This window comes from Rhyacophila brunnea, unplaced genomic scaffold (assembly GCF_057557595.1).
Source record: "Rhyacophila brunnea isolate RB1 unplaced genomic scaffold, BYU_Rbru_1.0 scaffold_22, whole genome shotgun sequence".
Taxonomy (NCBI): domain Eukaryota; kingdom Metazoa; phylum Arthropoda; class Insecta; order Trichoptera; family Rhyacophilidae; genus Rhyacophila; species Rhyacophila brunnea.
This window is the reverse complement of record NW_028232882.1, coordinates 6,927,359-6,945,585: the sequence shown is the minus strand read 5'-3', so window position 1 is coordinate 6,945,585 and position 18,227 is coordinate 6,927,359. Positions and strand designations below refer to the sequence as shown.

Here is an 18,227-nt window from a genome sequence, read left to right as displayed (position 1 = left end):
TATGGTATTATTTTCAATAAAAATGATCTTAACTAAGGACAATGTTTCTGCATAGTGTTTTCTGCTAAGGAAATTTTAGTTATGACAAATGTTTCTGCATTCCGCTCATAGTGTATGAGTAGTTGAGTAAATTTGCTTTAAAGTTAAATACCACTAATGATAAAAACAATACCTTGTATGTCAGACAACACAAATTAATCAGGAGATAAAAACTGTCTATAATCACTATGGATGCATCAAATTTTGTATTCAATAATAATAAAATTGTTAATCATCATCATCAGCCTGAATCTATCCACTGCTGGATGAAGGCCTCTTCAAGCTGCTTCCACTTCTCTCGGTCCTGTGTGTTGCGCTGCCACGTACTTCCGCAGAACTTTATCATTTCATCGATCCAGCGACCTCTAGGTTTACCTTGCGGGCGTTTTGTACCTCTTGGATACCACTGGATGACTAAATTTGTCCAACGATTGTCTCTTCTTCGAGCTATGTGTCCAGCCCATTGAATTGTTAATATTAAACATATTTCTTGATAGTGAAACATAAAAAATATACAGAATTTGATGCATTAATAGTGACCATAGAGATCTTTTTTTCATCTCAGAAAAATACCAAACAAGAATTATAAATATTGGATTACACGGAGGTATTGATATTCCAATTCCAGAGTCTGCCAAAAATAAAGTCTTCTACTTTGGATGGACAAATTCGCGGGAATTTTTTTGACAGAAGAGCTAAAAAAGGTGTCCTAGGAGAAACGTTTAGGCGGGAAGACCTAAATTTTTTTTGAGAAAAGCCAATTTTGTAATCGACAGTTGGAAATACTATTCCTTGCACTGAATCAAATGCACATTATATTTATTTTGCCAGTAGTGGGATCGAATCATTGAAAATGAAAGACACAGACAGTTATTACAATTGCCTGAAAACACTTAACATATTTTATCGAGACAATATTAATCCAGAATTACTTTCAAATAATATTTATGTAACTCACTTCATCTTCAATGGGAAAGAGTTCTTCGAGTGGAATATCAGTGGCAGGCGGTCTGCCCGGTCCCCGATGTCCCGTGCTCACTCCGGTGCTGTTGACGCTTTGAGATCTCCGCAAAGTGCTTCTGTCGGCTATCTTTTGTTGCATGCAGAGCGTCAGTATACCGCTTTTGCTGTCATCTAAAAGTTAACAATGCGATTACCATTTTTGCTCATTGGTTCAATTAAATATTCAAGTAGACAGCATCCTGAATTGTCTATTTCTTGCTAGGTAACCAGTTGAAATATGTACAATGAAAAAGATTTAAAATGTGGGTCTATGAAAGAGTTTTTCAACGGTCGCAGACTCTCTTGAAAATAGGTATCACGTGGAGTGAAGTATACAGTTAAATGCTTGACGACGTCATAAGCCAGTGGTCGTCATCCGAGGTAGAAAGCTGAAATATAGGTAGGAATATAGCTCTCAAACTCCTAATTGTCCAATCAATCCAAGTGGATTTAATGATCCTGCATATCATCACAAACACATTTAAGATGTTCTTGAATAGTGAAATAGGAATTCTACTGCAAATCTGCTCCATTCTTCTTTTGACCATGTCCAATCCTAATAGGATCATATGGGCATATGTGGAGGTTTGTATTTTTTTTCTTTTACGAGAAATGGATGTTAGCCACTTGTTCAACTAGTATGTAGGTCCGTACTCCGGACTCCAAACACAAATTGAAAAACAATATGTGTATTTGTCAGACTCAGGATTCCAACCTGGGACCCACAAGCCAACGCTTATGCTGCTCGGCCATTGTGGGCGTCAAGATTAGATTGGGTTAAATATTTTACAATCAAGTTTACAACTAACCAATACCATCTGCAATTTGTATTCTTAGTTCAATAAAAACAAATAAGTATGACTGACAAAGTTTAGTGTGCACTATTCATGTTAGATCTCCACAGCCTATCTCCACCCTTCACCACTGCTTCCAAATTGGTGTCTCCATAATATACTCCAACTGGTAAGGATATTTTGAAAAAATAGCACGCGGTTTTTGAATCCCGTAATAATAATAAAATATCCATAATATACCTATAACTAGGTAGGTATAAGTGGGTAGATACATCAGTAAAGAACCTTAACCAAACCGCATTTGGTTGAAAGTGAACTATTATTAAAATTGAGGGTTCAACAGGTTGTAAGACAGAGTGATTGACTGTGTCCAAGCTATAATTGGTTCTATATCAGACACAGCAAAACACATTCAGATTATTTTAAAATAAACTTACTGGTATTATTCTTGGTGGGCAGAGGCATCTTGGTGCAGTCCAAACTACTCTCCCCGCTGCCAGAGTCTGCGCACCAGAGCGCTTCTTCGCAGGCAGATTGGATCTTGGGCGTGAAGCTGCTGTCGGAGCTTAGAAAGGTGCACAGGTTCACCAGAACTTTGACATTGGGGCACGGCTGCCTCTCTACGCACTGTGCCAGCAGGACGGCCAGGTTGTCCGCTGATATCTGCTGGAGTTGCTCATTTTCTTCTTTCTTAATTGACTCCATCAGAGGTTTGATGACAGGGTTTACCTTGTCCGGTAAAGCGTAGAGATTCGCACAGGCTCCAGCTAGCGCCGCCAAGGTTCTGGGTAAAAAATATTAATTTGAATACGTTATACAAACAACAGGGCTGAGTACTTGCCGCCCTTTCTTCATAATGTGTAAGACAGTTCGCCCCGAGAGTGGGATATACTTACACCATGATGACGAAACAGAAGTATGTGAGGAAAGACTGTGATTTGGAGTACATAGATGACGCAGTCAAATTTGACTGAGTGGTTGGAGGTAACCGTGAACACGCCCGCCACGAGCTTGAACCGTGTAGGTCTTCACCTGAATGAAGAGAAAACCAAATCCATGCGCAGTGTTGTATGCATTAGCGCCGACACTCCTCTATGGGTTTCCAGTCAGCCTGTCGACCTGGTGACCAGGTTTGAATACTTAAATGCCACAGTTGCCGATGATGACAGTCTTTTTAGTAAACTTGCATGTGAATTCGTATGGGTGTGGAGGAGGGTCTGCATTTCGCCAATTTGGAATCGCACGGAGGTCGAGGCATTCTGTAATGAACAAATGTCGTTTGTTCAACACGCGTGTGCTACCTGTGCTCTTGTATGGCTGTGAGACATGGCAACTTATCAAGCTTCAAAGGTCTCGAGCTTTGAGAATCAATGTCTCCGGCAAATCTTATGGGTACATTGGTACGACCACGTTACAAATATTTGAATTTGTGAGCAGATACGGCAGCCCTCAGTGATTGAAGTAATCAAAAAGAGAGGCTTCACGTGGTTGGGACCAGTGGCGGCCGGTAGTCTTCAGAATAGCATTTTCTGGTAGTGCGCAATGGTTTACCTTCTATACCCAGCATTGGAGCATAGGGCAAGCACAAGTTCACGCCACTTCCCTTGGTTCAACGCCAACTCTTGCGCCTCCCGCCATGTCAGACCTGCAGCACGTAGGTCGCTTTTGTAGCACCGCTGCAGGTTGAGGGAGGGCCGGCCATGGCAACGGAACCCTTGAGGCTGTGCCAAAGGGTACTCAGTGTCACACTCTTTGGCGGCATCAGGAACACTTGTCCTAGCCACGTAAAGGTCGTAAAGCGTCTCTCCATGATTACCTTAATCACCGAAACCTGTCGTGTCAATAAGCTAAGATAATATCAAGATAATATCAATATAAGTTAGATAGTGTAAAAAGACCGAAATGTTGAACTTCTCAGAAGGTAAATTAAATATGTCTTTGTTTATTTATTATATTTCTTAAAAAGAGTTTTTTAAACAGTTCAAATGATTTAATATCAATAAAGAAAAATAAATGTCACGTGTTTACGACTTTACGCTCTGGGCAAACAATGCTTCAGCCAAATAAATAAAGTGTTTTTTTGTTTATTGAATGTATTTGAGTGGTTTAGAAATAAATGCGGTAGTTTGTATTTTCGTAAAAGTTTGGCGATTCATTAAATCTTAAATGTGAAATTGTTAAAAATTAACTCACCAACATTTTTATAAAACAGAAACTGGCGTTTTTGTTTCTAGAGTCCTAATTTCGTGCGCTGATCTAAAAGTGCGTAAAAAATTCTACACAAACGTCATTACGGGAACATTCAACCACGGTTTAAGAAGTATATAATGACCTCATTGTAATCCTGTGCAAACTGAAAATCTGTTTGGATCATAATCGCATTGCGCACGAACGGAGTATTGTTCATAGTTCGCGAAGTGAGTGATACACGTATGAATAACAATGAAAAGTTGAGCGATGTCTTCAAAGATGCAGGCGGTGCGTAGCACTTGGATGGTATTAGAGGAGCCGCCGCTGGTTGGGACATGTGTTTTAGATGTCGCCAGAGAGTGTAACACTCCGTACCTTTGTGGCATAACTATATGGCAGGAGGTGTGAGATGTGGTGACAGAAAATCCAGATAGTTGAGGTCAGGATAACCAAGGTTCTACCGTATCATAATATTATTGCATGTCTTTAAAAATCAAGGTGAGCGTTAAATGTTAAATAATTATTTTGCTATATAATGTTTGAGGCTTTCACGGTTGTTTTTTATCGTAGTATATTCTTGGGTTTTCACCGTGTCTCCTTCTCTTGATAATGGCCTCTGCAACGAGCCCGAAACGTCGAGTAAAGAAGGAAGAAGGAGACACGGTGAAAACCCAAGAATATACTACGATAATTATTTTGCTATCGAGTATCGCAATAATTGGTATCTTTCAAGGTAAGGGCTAAAAAATAATCACCTAGTGAGGTGTTTTCACCACTGATATTATATTAGGTAGATGCATTGTTTTTCAATAGGAAATATTAAGTACAGGAAGTAATTAATTATCGTGTTATTATATTTTCAATTACACATTGAAATGAACTTCCAAGAACTTGATTTCGAGGAAGCAGATTTAGGTATCGCAGATTAGTAATTAAATATCGTAGAAAATACATTAGATTACAACCTCCACTATATGATCCATTTAGGATCGAACATGGTGATATTAAAATATAGTAATAATTAACTCACGATATATTTAAAGTATTCTGTTCGATGGAACACTGAACAGCAGCCGACGATATGCTTTTCCTCCTCTCCTCCAAGGATTGGGCAATTCTCGGTTTCAATTTTGACTTCATAATCAGATCTTGCCCAAATGTCCCGGTGAAGTGTAATACCTATAACACATTTACATACTGCAGATTCAACAAAATAACATGGATAAAAGAGTCATTTACTTTAGCTAGGTACTACAATGCAATTATACAGTATAGGTGTACGCCAAATGCTGACAATGTTAGATAAAAATCAGCAAACTTTAGAAACTACTGATATATTTCAATCAAATTATAAATGTCTGCTATCACTAATCTACCAAACACAGTTATTAACATCTTTAGCTTCAAAAGACAAGCCTATTCATGGAGGACTTAAGATTTTTGGTACTATTTACGACCCATTTCTCTCACCGCTATATTGGAATGTAATTTACCATCGTACTAAAAAATTGACAGGGCCCATATAAACACAATGCAGTGACACACTGGGGAGTTTAACGGATAAAAAATATATACAAATATGTAAATAAAACTATATAAAATGCATTTGTGAAAAAATATGAATATAATTTTTATTGTCAATTCATATTTCAAATTATGATATGTATATTCAACCATCGGTTCATAAAATTTTAGACCAAAAACTGTGTACCGAATTTATAGCGCCTGTAAACGTGCAGGGATTTACTGGCACCAACAGTGTGTAAATTAAATTATCACGATAATAAGTGTTTACACACAAAAGTGCTGACCGTCTCGCCAATCCTATTCTTCAAGCGTAAGCGAGACGCGTAGATGACCTACTGCGCACGATGTCCTACTGTCATCAGCATATTGCAAGTTAGTATAGCAAGTTGCAACTATCGCGTGAAAATTCAGAAACCGCCAAACATTTTTGATCCATGTAATCTCGCAAATTGCATGATAATATGTGTTTATGGTTGTGACGTACTCCCGCCAGTAAATCCATGCACGTGCAAACAGGCTATTATCTTGTATGGCAAAGTTTATAGATATAGATACGCCAATGTAGTGTGTGCTGTTTGTAACGGTTGGCTACTGTATTGTGCCCCAATAACAGCAGCGGTAGATAAAGCTAAATAAATACTATTAAAAGCCCTTTCAACTATGTCATGTAGCAGAGTGGTTAACTTACTTGTTCTAAGTTAATTATATTTATGTTCTCCTCTCCTTCGAAAGTAAGTTTATAATGGCGCATCATGGCAATGAAATCTCTTGTGTCTTGGAGAATCCTAAAATATAAATGAATTTGTATTAGGTAACGAAAGTTAATACGTTATCGAAACGTTACAATAACGAAAAGAATACTTTACCTGGTACAGGAGACAGCAATCTCGTCAAAGTAAATAAGCTGAGTGAGGCATTCGTGAATTTTGGAGCACAAGATCGGCGGGCATGGCTTAACGGTGTGGTCCAGCTTCGCCCACGAAGATATTATCAGGCCCACCACTAATCTTTGCAGGGCACTCTTCGACGACAGGTAAACCAGTAGAATCTGAAAGCATCACATAAAAAGATCTAAGGTTTTTTATTTTGTTAAAAGAAAACAAACGTACTTCTTAGATATTATATTCTTCATGAAGTAACTAAAATCATGGAGCCTTATAAAATTGTTGTAGGTATGTACTACAGCTTGTTTCGGGCTTATTTAAGCTGTGCCTTGTAGCTAGTCAATTGAAGAAAAATCATATATTTTTAAGAATTAGCTAATCTTTATCTGTCGCAGTTGACATTATGTCAATATTCCAAATAATTAATAGTTCCATTGCCCATTTTCTTTCTAACCATGTTCAATCCTAAGATGATCATTTATGGGCCTCCACGAGTGGAGGATGTATCAAGAGATTTTTGTTTATTTACAAGAAATAGATGTTATAGTCCATACTCTAGGTGCAAACACACATCGAAAAACAATATATGAATTTTCCAGACCCGGGATTTGAGCCCAAGACCCATGACATTATAAACTGATGCAGTAGCCGCTCGGCCACGTATTTATTGATTCCCGTACAAGTCAAACAATTCCAGTACATTATATTGAAATCGTCATGTATGCAGTAATTAACAAAATAATATATATACATAACGAATGCAAGTTTCAAGGTTTGTTATGACAATAGCAGCCGCACATTAAATAATTGATGGGTGTTATATTATAAACGCTTTCGGTTTCTGGCAAATGCAGGTGACAACAGTGTGGTGTTCTATAAAATGAATTCACAATGCAAAATGACTTCCAGCTAGTTGAAATGATAGTTTTTTTCCAGCTACACTCATATACTTAGAGCCTGTCCACATGGCGCGATTCCCATCGCGATTTACGCTCGAGAACCAGAAACGTCTTCCGTCCAGATGCGGCGTAGTTTGCGCGTTTGAAATAATTAGGTGACGTAATTCATTTTTGAATTGGCATACAAAAACAAACGCGAGTGTAGAAAAAAGCACAACAACTCGATAATGATAGTCGGTTTCTATGAGATTTTGTATTTCGCGATTACTTTCAATACCTATTCTCGGCACTTTACAGCCTAGGTGACGTAATTTATTTGGGAGTAGCGATAAAAAGTCTCGCGTTCGAGCGCCAAGCGGTCGTATTTCATTTTGTAATGGCTGTAAATGCCGCGATTGTCCAGAGTCTGGCGTTTGCAGGCGATCGTTGCGCGAGAGTCGTCACGCGCGAGTACTTGTGGACAGCTGAATTGGGTCACATGTACCTGGAGAATGCGCGATTTGTCACTCACTCGAAAAAACACGCCATGTGGACAGGCTTTTAGGCTTCACCTTATAGTGATGGCTTTCTTTAATGCCTTTGGTAGTGATTGTAAATGCAACTTACCTTAATATAACAGTCTATAGGACTATCCACATCTTCGGTATAAACGAATCCTGGTGCTGGTTTGACTAGATAACATGATAGAAGACCTGAAAAAAATTAGATAGATACCTAAAACAATTATTTTATTCAACATTGTTGAAATTTGAACACCAATTTCTAAAGATGGGAATAGAATAACATTACATATTTCAATTTTACTGGCTACTTGCTGACGATTACCAATCGTATCTTGTTTTTAAGTAAGAGTTGTACAGATAAAAATGACAAACGTCTATCTACCTATCATTCTGGCTGCAATGCATCTGGAACGTATCACGTTGCCTTCACGTATGTTCATTGATGTTGATTCGCTTCCTCCGACAAACCACTTCTGGCTCAGCATTAATACTCCGTTGTTTTGTATGGAAACATCACCGGGGAGAGCTGATAGATTGTCAGACATTATTACTGGATTTGGCCTCTTTTCCTAAAAAAAAATGAAATGTTTCAGCAATTTACTTATTATAATCGTGTTTCAATGTTTTATTTTAGAATTTGATTTTAGAAATTAATGAAATTTATGTCTTCGTCTTTATGTGCCATTTTCGAAATGAAGGTTAGAAATCATTGTTTGAATCTCTGCCCTAACCACAGCTGCATCACAAATTATTCAGCAAGAAATGCATCCTAGATGGATCCTAAATGTATGAAATTGTAGAAAAAAAGGACCACTGGTGCACTGATTAAGTTAGCTACAAGTGACTTCACATTACATGTTCATTTTCAGAGTGTGCAAAAAAACAATTTGTCACGATGAGTAGATAAGCACCTAATAATACTACACTTTGTCATTATTATTTAGTTGAAAAATCCCGTAAAATTTGTGAAAAACCATTTACAACTGCACTCGAGTCAGTAATCACAATGAACATAAAATAATGGCAGCCATTGCGTGTGTCAGAAAATCAGAATGCCAACTAAGCAATGTTAATATTTGTGGGGTTTACCAACTCAAACATGCTTCATTGCTAAATAATTTAAAATGTCATAACAGTGGTACAGAAAAAAGATTATAAACACAGCTCTTAGCACCTACACTGGAATCATTCTGCCATGGCACTGTGTGCGTTTCTTTGGACAATGCCTGTTTCAATGGTAGCAAAGATACAAATACAACTGCGAATCACTTTTAATGTGCATAGTACCCATGGTGACACTATAGAATGATTCCAATATACCCAAGCGCGGCCTAAAGTGTAAGTTTAAATGACAGTTGCACAGGACTTTGTTAAACTCGGTGAATGCATTCTCACTTGTTTAATCGGGCATCTAATTTCTATGTTTAGTTCCCAATCTTGATTAAATACATCATCGGCAGTGCAAGAACTCACTAAGTGACATTTTGATTAAACCCAAGTTTTCAGTCTACAGGTATTTTTTCCATTATTCTCCAAGGCTCTCAACGAATGAAAGAAGTCACTAAGTGTTAAACATAGACTCAATTTTTAAAACACGTACATAAATGTCAATATCTCGTATCGGAGAATTATGTCATAGTGAAAGAAATCAATATTATAATCATTATCTTTTCGTTAGTTTTATATAATATGCAATATATTCTATACATGTCCATTTGTAATAAATAATAAAATAAATCGATAAACTCTTACAGTATAAATACCACAACTAGGTAATTCCGACATCAATTACCTTCACATTAGTGTATTAAAAACTAAATATAATAGTATGAAGGTTTGATGAAAATCTTACGGTTGCAGCTGTTTTCGACTGTATCATTTGCATGGGATCGAAGGCAATCTTGGCGGGCTGCATGGTGAGGCAGATCCACGTGGATACATAAGGACAGGCAGCCGCCAGCAGGAACTCTAAACTCGAGCACTTCACCAGATTAATCCAGACCTGAGAAAACATATTAATATACAATTAAGTTACGGGGAGATGCAAGAAAACTGGCAAGCGACATGGATTCTTGGAGGTGCCGTGTGGTGTTTATATACAACTATACAACAGCTAAAGAGCGGACATGGTCCGACAGGGAGAACAAGTTATGGGGATAATTGTCAATTATTTCATTACGAAAGCTCAAAACAACAAAATCAACGTTTATTCAAAGATGGTGAATAAAAACCTTCTTTTATGGCAGCGTTTAATAAATAGAAGTATACATACTCCTAGTGGGACGCTACTAATTTGAAGGGCTACGTTGACCCATAATTCGTCAACAAAAGTGAGGTACACTATTAAAATTGATGAGTCTAAAGGGGTTCTGGCATGCAATTTTGGGAAACATTACTTAGGATGCCCGAGGACGTGACTGGGTAGAGACCGACAAGTTTAACGTGAGGCTCCGCGGCGTAGCTGCCGGGTTGCCGCGAAGCCTCACATTAAACTTGTCGGTCGTGGATCGAATCCAGTGTAAGCATCCCAGGTGTGCTTATATGATGCATGTGGGGCTTGAAATAATCTCCATCTCGAGAGTGTGTTGAGATTCAGACCACGGAGCACACCATGGAGTCTGTAGTATGCCTTCCCTGGAGGAGTTTCAGTCATGCACCAGGTCAAACCGGAAGCTATCATATAGTCTTGTCGGTTCCACTTTGACTAGTTCTGTGATGTCTTTTTCTTTTTGAAGAAAATGTTTTACTTCTTTATTTTTTTACTATTGCCACATGATTATATAATTATGATAATGGAACCATTGAAAATGAAAGTGAATCTGATATATAATACGGTTACTAAGGCTAATGATTAAATTAGCATTCAGAATCAAAGTCATTTTGCATGGCAGGATAGAAAACTTCACACTCATTCTCTAATATTGACTTACCAGGACCGCCAGGAAAGATAAAAAAAGCGAAGTATATTTATATAATGAACCATCATTATTTAAAAGAACAATCACAAATAACGGTACGTAAATAACCAAAGCCTTAAAGAATTTACCTCTTCGACAATATTCTTTATGTCTTGTACATGCTCAATGAGAACCCGTTGAAAGACATGACGGAGCGCATCCTGCAGCAGCTGTGGACTCCATTCTGAGTAATCATCAGCATCAGCCTCATCTGCAGCTTCCGCGCTCACCAGCTCTTCCAATACTCCAAACTCCTCACTCCCGCCGCCATTAGTCAAATGACAATTTTCATCTGCACAATCGGGCTTAATTTCCACCTTCGACTCATCACATTTTACATTATCTTCTATTGATTCTTTTTTTGGTATAGTGTTTCCATTATTGCCAGATTCGTGATTGTCGCTTGTTTTTAAAGGTTCTTCTGCCTTTCTGTCATTTTGAAGTTTCTCAGTTTTGTCAGAGTTGAATATGGTTCCAGGGCACCGAGTGAGTGTTCGAAGAGTCTGCAAAGCGGCACGGCGGACTGAGCTGGTTGGGTGAGAGAGGTACGGCCACAGGCGGGGGATGACCGATGCCATATATTTAGGGCTGTGGTAACATAACAGAAGCATGAAATTTCATATTCGCAAAAGTACAGTACATAAACAGTGGAATGTCAGTCTATCAGAAGTCAAACTGATCGACTCAATGATAGGTTTTTTGCGATTATCTCAAAATGGCGGAATATGGAAGTTACTGACTTTGAAACGATCTCAAATGAAGCTTATAATTGCCTATAAAAGAACAGACCACATCAAATATTGTACATATAACGGCAACCATATGCAATGTAGTATAATTATTTAGAAAATTGAGATGAACATCCAGAAAATTGTCATATATATTATATTACCGAAAAATCAACTGCTGAAAGTTGTAACCATAAACAATCCAACCATGTTTCAATGCGACAACTTCTTACAAATCTTACAAAATTCATAAAGCCCTCTCTATGAAATAGTCAAAGTTTTTTATATATTGAACATACACTTTATCTCCCCTTTCATATAGCTTATATCAGTATTACTATATTTTTCTATGCTGATTGCTGACAAAGGTGTAAAAATTATAGTATTTCTGAATAAACAATAGTACAGGTACAATAACATTGTTCGTACAGAATCCTTGTATTATAATTTATTATTAGAGTATCGTTGGCAATTAATACTGGTTTATACCAAATTTATAAACTTTCTTTGTGTCCCATAATAGATGTAAACTTTTCAAATACAAGATAGTGAGATAACAATGAAAAAACCAATAATTACCCCAGTAAATAAGCGGCCCCCGGTTCAGCGATCAGTGCAGCCAAGAGAGCCATAAAACATCCGCAGGCGGCGGCCAGCTCGTCGTGAGCCCTCAACAGTTTACGGAGCCTGGCCACGGTAGGCGGGAGGGAGGCCGGGGCGGTGAGGAGAAGGGCTTTGGTAGCAGGAGCCAGGGCAGCCGCACCTGCTGCTGCCACGTCATCCACCGGATCCCACAGGGAGCGGACAACCGCCGGAAAAGCATTCGCATTCTGGCCTAGTTCCTGCAATCAAGTCATTACCACAGGTTTTAAAACTACCTACCGATAAACTATAATCAAAAACTTATTTTTTTCATTACAATGAACATCGAAGAAAATTAAGCCTTTTTTACTTTATCATGCCTCGAGAATTTTCAAGAAATAATCAGAAAAGGCCAATCTCAAATTTAGAGAAATAAATTTTCCAAAATTTCCAGAAATTATCATTAGGCTAAGCTCGAAAATCTTGAGAAAATGAATATTCTTGATTTAAAGTCTCGAGAATTCACAAGCTCCTCCACATAAGAATAAAGTGTATGAAAATAGTGCATTTTATCAATGGTTCAATCACTGGATGGGAATGTGAAATATTAAAATCTACAGAACACTATTTATACCATTGATAAAACTGCTTTGTCGAAGAAAAACGATAAGCAGAACAAAAATGGCGGATATTAGTGGTGTGAGCTAGTCATCTATGGGCATAAATCAATTATTAAATAAAGGCAGAAATTAGAGATACAGCATACACCATTCCACACAATATCTGAACACAAAAGTGGATACCTTTTCTTTTAAGAGTTATAGACACCTGACAAAAATCTATAAGAATCACACTTATTTCAATATAACATGCAAGTAGAACACAATTTTAATTACATACAATATTATAACATGAGCATTCTGCACACATTAAAATATATTCGACTTGGTGTCGACTTCGTCTATTTAATATGTCAATGATTTATATAGCTACATGTATTTAAGCCCCTGCTAGTCTATGACACTCTTAAAGAGGAGGGGGGAGGCACTGGCGATAGTGTCATTTTAGTTGTACATACCACTGATCTCCTTCTTAACCTTTCTAACGCGGCAACTGACTTTAGTCAGCCTATACGCGCGAGTCATCCGCGCGTCAGCTGACTAAAGTCATTTCGATTTTCGTTTGCCTAGTACTGCTTTCCGCCAGGCGCGAATAATTCGAATATTGATTTAATTTATTCAAAAATCATCCTTCTCTTGACATCTGTCAATGGATAGCCTAAACTTTTGTTCTATCTAATTTAAATAAATATTTTTCGGGAGCGTGTCTTGAATAAAAATATATCAGTCATCGGGCCAATTCAAATTTGCCGCGTATATAGTGTCTTATCGCTTCTTAGTGCATGTGCGCCGAAGACATTTGACTGACGTGTTTGTAACGATACGAGTTTGCGATATAATAAGTTATATTGTTTTTTAGTGATTGAAAAACTATTTGGTGCGTAAACTGTTAAATAGAATATTCGAAAGTTACATTGATCAAAGTGAATTTACAAAATATTTTTACAAAAGGAATGCTTTTGGAGATTGCATTCATTCGCCTATCTGCCAGTATATTATCCGCGAGTTTATAGTTTCGGAAAATAATTTGAACCAGGTGTCATTTAAATATACCTAGAAGTCCGCGATTTAATATGTCTCTTTGTTTATCATTGATTAACATTTTTAAATACTATTTTCTGGTTATAGTATTAGGTGAAACAGACAAAAATTATTTATTTACCCTAGTTATCAGCCATTTATAAAGAAAAGACACGAACACTCAGACGCCCGTTCCCGCATAAATGCGGAAATTGTCGTATTACGCAAACACCAGGTCCCGCGCTACTGAATTTTTATACACTGCGCGGCAAATCATCGTCTGCTGGTGTGAGACAGACACTTGAGAATTATTTTTTTCGTAATACTATTCAAAAGGGTTTGATTCATGACTACTATTTTTTTTATGTAGAATTCTTCTTATATTTATAGTCGAAAATAACTCGAGTTACTTACTATCACGTCATTATAATAAAATAAGAGATTACCTATTCTAGTACCAGGTTATTGAAGTAATATAATAAAAAAAAACAAATGAACTTGAAAATAAAATTGTGGTGACTATAAAGCATTTAGAAGTGCAAAAAGTGTTTGAAATTTAATATTTTACGAATTGTAATAGGTATTCGAAAAATAAACCATTTTGTTATATAAACTATGTGTCATTCGATTCCATTCAGTTCGGGGTCAATGGTAGGTACAAACCAGGCACTGGTGGTAAGTACATCACTCTCAAATAGCCAGTAGTTCTCAAGGATGATTTATTTATACTCGGCCTGCAGTGCTGCAATGTGTATGCGAGTTCAAACAAAAGTTACACAGTTTGAGATGTCCTGGATGCTATAAAAATGAGTTATTTATGACTGATATTTTTTCAACACACTCAACAAAAATGCTCATAAAAGTCATAAACCATATTATTATTCATTATGTGTATGACATATTTGTCGAAATGGTAGCCGGTAGACTATAAGAATACTGAACTGTTCTTACACTTGTTAATCTGTCATCGACGCATTAGTCCAGCACCATTTCGTAAGTGTCATGGCGCCGCTCGAGTAAGCTGGCATTTTTTCAATGAAGAAGTCTTGTTCGTGATTTCTTATCAGATTTAGGCGACGAATGTTTATTTTTAGAGTCACATAAAATATTAGGTTCTGTCATAATCATTTTTGAACTTGACTCCGATTTTTTACTACTCTATTTGTGTATGTTTGACTGACATTTATTACGATTTATTGATGCTTGAAATCACAACGCGCACTGTTGTACTAAGTCGGGATTCGTAACGCTTAGAAAGGGTTAAATTAATCATAGTCTAACTGCTTGGTGGACACACAATACAATCTGAAGAATGTTTACCTGTTGCACGGCCAGTAGATATTTCAATCCTAAGAGCGCACCATGTCTCGCCTCCCAATGCGGCTGTCGGGCGAGAAGTGAGAGTGCATGAGAGACTCGAGACGCCCCCGATGCGCCCATCAGAGAGGCCACCACGCCCAAGCATTGTGCACAGGTCTCACGGACTGGGGCAACCACCTGGTTTTCATAAAGATTTTAAAACTCAATTTTATTTTCTCATTGTTTATGCCGAGAATTAAGTATTGATGAACTAACAATTCGTATTTACAATAATCAAAGAAAAGTGTCTTCCTTCCTAAAGTCTACAATTTAGGTATTTCGAGTTAACAACGGTTTATGTAGGTGACATATAAATATGTATGTAAGAAAAAAAGGTAATCTGATATACAGAACATTGAACAAAGAAATTGGCATTATGCCTGATTTTAGAAGGCATGTCAAACTTCAAATTTCAATTACTCCATAACATGATTTCGAGACTTACCAACTTTTGGCAGTAACCACACAAATTATATATTATGCTAATGCATTGCACGTTATTCTAGGCAAGGATTAATTAATTATAGTACCTATATGAATTCTTTTCCAGCAAAGTGATATTTTACCTGATCGGACACAAAGTCTCCAAATCTGTCAAGTGCTAAAACGCACAGCAGTCGAAGGGATATGTCTTCCAGCCAGCCTTTATGCATCTCATCCATCTGAAACAACAAAAGGTTAATAGTCTTTCACGTTTATAGAAGAACATTTGCATTACCATATATATACAGGAAGATTATTTACTATTTTAAATTTCAACAAATATTTCATCGGTGAAATGCAATGAATTGTCTCTGCCAAAAATACTTCTAATTTAAATATCTCTTCTAACTAGACTATCCATCTAGGTTACATGTAAATTATATGTATTACATTTCACCGTAGCACAGTTCGCCATGAGCTTTCTTATCGGAAAGAGATGACCGTATACAATACAGTCTTCTCTATTTTTATAGTCGATTTTGGCAAAATTCATGAATTCAAGAATGAAAACGTAACCTAACCAAACCTAACAATTAATCCAGTATATCGACTATTTTCAAAATTTGTTTGCAGCTGGCTTCCTGTAAACCGACAAGAATTATGTTTTATTTAGACATGAATTTTATCTCCTATACGACCCAAAGAGGTTGGATGATTTTTAATACAAAATTTCCGATACAACATTTCACAGTGAAGTGTGATACGGCGAACTACATAAAAATGAGTTTTTTATGGCTTTCTATGTTATGGCATCTAGTAAAATAAGCCATAATTTAGAAAAGACTCGATATAGGTACTATATAGACACATTATTATCTATTAGAATTTTTTTCGATTGAAAAAAATCCATAGTATTATTTTGTAATAATTTAAACAACTTGTGATTATACCTGGGTGGCAGTGGTTCCTCTTTCTTTCCCCGCCCCGGCTCCGTGTGACTTGAGAAGGTCTCTGAGAGCAGTGGCGGCCCCGTGTCGGGTCTCCCACTGGGAGCTGAAGAGATCGGCTGTGAGGGCGCTGGCCCAACCTTCCAGAGGCCACCACTCCACCTCCATTCCCCAATTGCCCTCCTCATCTGGCAGCCATTCCCCTGAAATGCAATCATGATTGTTAAAGGCAAAGGCAAAAAACAGGGAAGGCAAGCAGCAAAAAGGAAAACTAACATTATTATTAATTTGTTTCAATGTTATATCTTGATATTATCAATCTTCACGTTCTTACACATTGGCATTTTAGAAACGCCATAAGCGCCGGGCTGTTTATTTATACACATTTAGATGTGACACATACATACTTGACAAAAAAAAATGGCGCCACGCGTAAGCTGGCTAGTGCTAAAATTCTTTAGCAAATCGCAAAAGGTGCGACAATAGCTTGCAAAGAGGCCAATACACTCAGGTACCATCACGAGAGAGTTAGACAAATAGTGTCTCGCGCTCATACAATAACAGGAAGGTACGTTAACACATCTCCATTTTTCATAGCAGTTGATTTCGGGTTATATGTATGTAGTTAGGGACTAAGATTTTGTAAGTAGATATCTACCTATAACTTTAGTGTCGAAGTGTGTACCTACTATTCTTTTTGGTTACGCAATACGTAAAATGTTGGGCTTTATCTTGCATACTTCCCAGATCTTTTCAGATGGTACGGTACTAAAAGTTCTCTATAACTCCTTAGAAGCAGACTTGAGAGTGGGTATATCGTTTGTGCCCCGCATCAGTTGAAGTACGGCCTTATGGTGGAGATTCCAAAAGAAATTTTTGAGACTCCTTTACTTTCGGCTGTATGGATATTATCTATGGCTCTATCCGACTGACATTATCTTAGGTATGCTTACATACTGTAGCTTAAAATTTAGAAGGGATCTTTATTTAGCTACATATTTTTTCCGACTTATACGCGGCGTAAATGTGAACTCTCTCATTCTTGGTGGTGTTGGCTTGTGTGTCTCTGATAATTACCTTAGGAATCGACGGCATCTGTTGTTTGTTCTCCCAAGGTGCAGAACTAACCTGCCATTAGTGATGCCAATTGGGAGGGCAATAATCATGTTAAATGAAATCGCTTCGGATATTGACATATTCCACTTACGTGAGGGCGAATTTAGGTGGATGTTGTTTTATAAGTTTTTAAGATAGGGTCTATCAATAATTCACTCTGTGTGCTTCCATCTACTTTTATTTTTGTTATTATTTTATTTTATGTCTTTTCTTATTTTATTATGTACTTATTGTATTATTAACTCACATTTCTCTGTACTTTTATTTTACACTTATTTTATGTCATGTCGTGAATGCTTTGAATTTGTTATATTCATTATATGTAAAATAAATAAATTTGATTTGCTTTGATTTGAACCAAACAGAGAGTCTTCACCGCGGAATTCCACTATATATTATAAATATCCAAAAACTTACCGTATATTGGTAAATTGTCATCAGGTTTAATGGCAGGATCGATTTTGAATCTCTTTCTCTCAGGCTCCTCGGAATGTGCCGATGCCTCGCTGGCATCCACACTTTTTTGCTGCCGAGCTTTTCTCCGTGCCCTGTTCATCTCGCGTGAACTCAGTTGGCTGCTCTGAGGTATTAATTCGTTTACAGGCTTCTAAAAGAAACAAAACAGATTGGTAAACAT

The 18,227-nt window shown here is 37.3% G+C and overlaps 1 protein-coding gene across 1 annotated transcript in view; it reads right to left on the bottom strand.

Annotated features, from left to right (window-relative positions):
• The window catches only part of Hel89B (histone acetyltransferase 1), a 52,936-nt gene that overhangs the window by 15,867 nt on the left and 18,842 nt on the right, over positions 1-18,227 (bottom strand). The window contains exons 7-20 of the mRNA XM_085949337.1: positions 18,008-18,197; positions 16,478-16,677; positions 15,671-15,766; positions 15,066-15,242; positions 12,103-12,365; positions 10,885-11,383; positions 9,691-9,840; positions 8,221-8,407; positions 7,942-8,027; positions 6,419-6,600; positions 6,241-6,337; positions 5,056-5,204; positions 2,273-2,619; positions 998-1,173 (exon numbers count right to left, since the gene is read on the bottom strand). Of these exons, the coding sequence (XP_085805463.1) occupies positions 998-1,173; positions 2,273-2,619; positions 5,056-5,204; positions 6,241-6,337; positions 6,419-6,600; positions 7,942-8,027; positions 8,221-8,407; positions 9,691-9,840; positions 10,885-11,383; positions 12,103-12,365; positions 15,066-15,242; positions 15,671-15,766; positions 16,478-16,677; positions 18,008-18,197 (2,799 nt within the window). The remainder of the gene's footprint in view (positions 1-997; positions 1,174-2,272; positions 2,620-5,055; positions 5,205-6,240; positions 6,338-6,418; positions 6,601-7,941; positions 8,028-8,220; positions 8,408-9,690; positions 9,841-10,884; positions 11,384-12,102; positions 12,366-15,065; positions 15,243-15,670; positions 15,767-16,477; positions 16,678-18,007; positions 18,198-18,227) is intronic.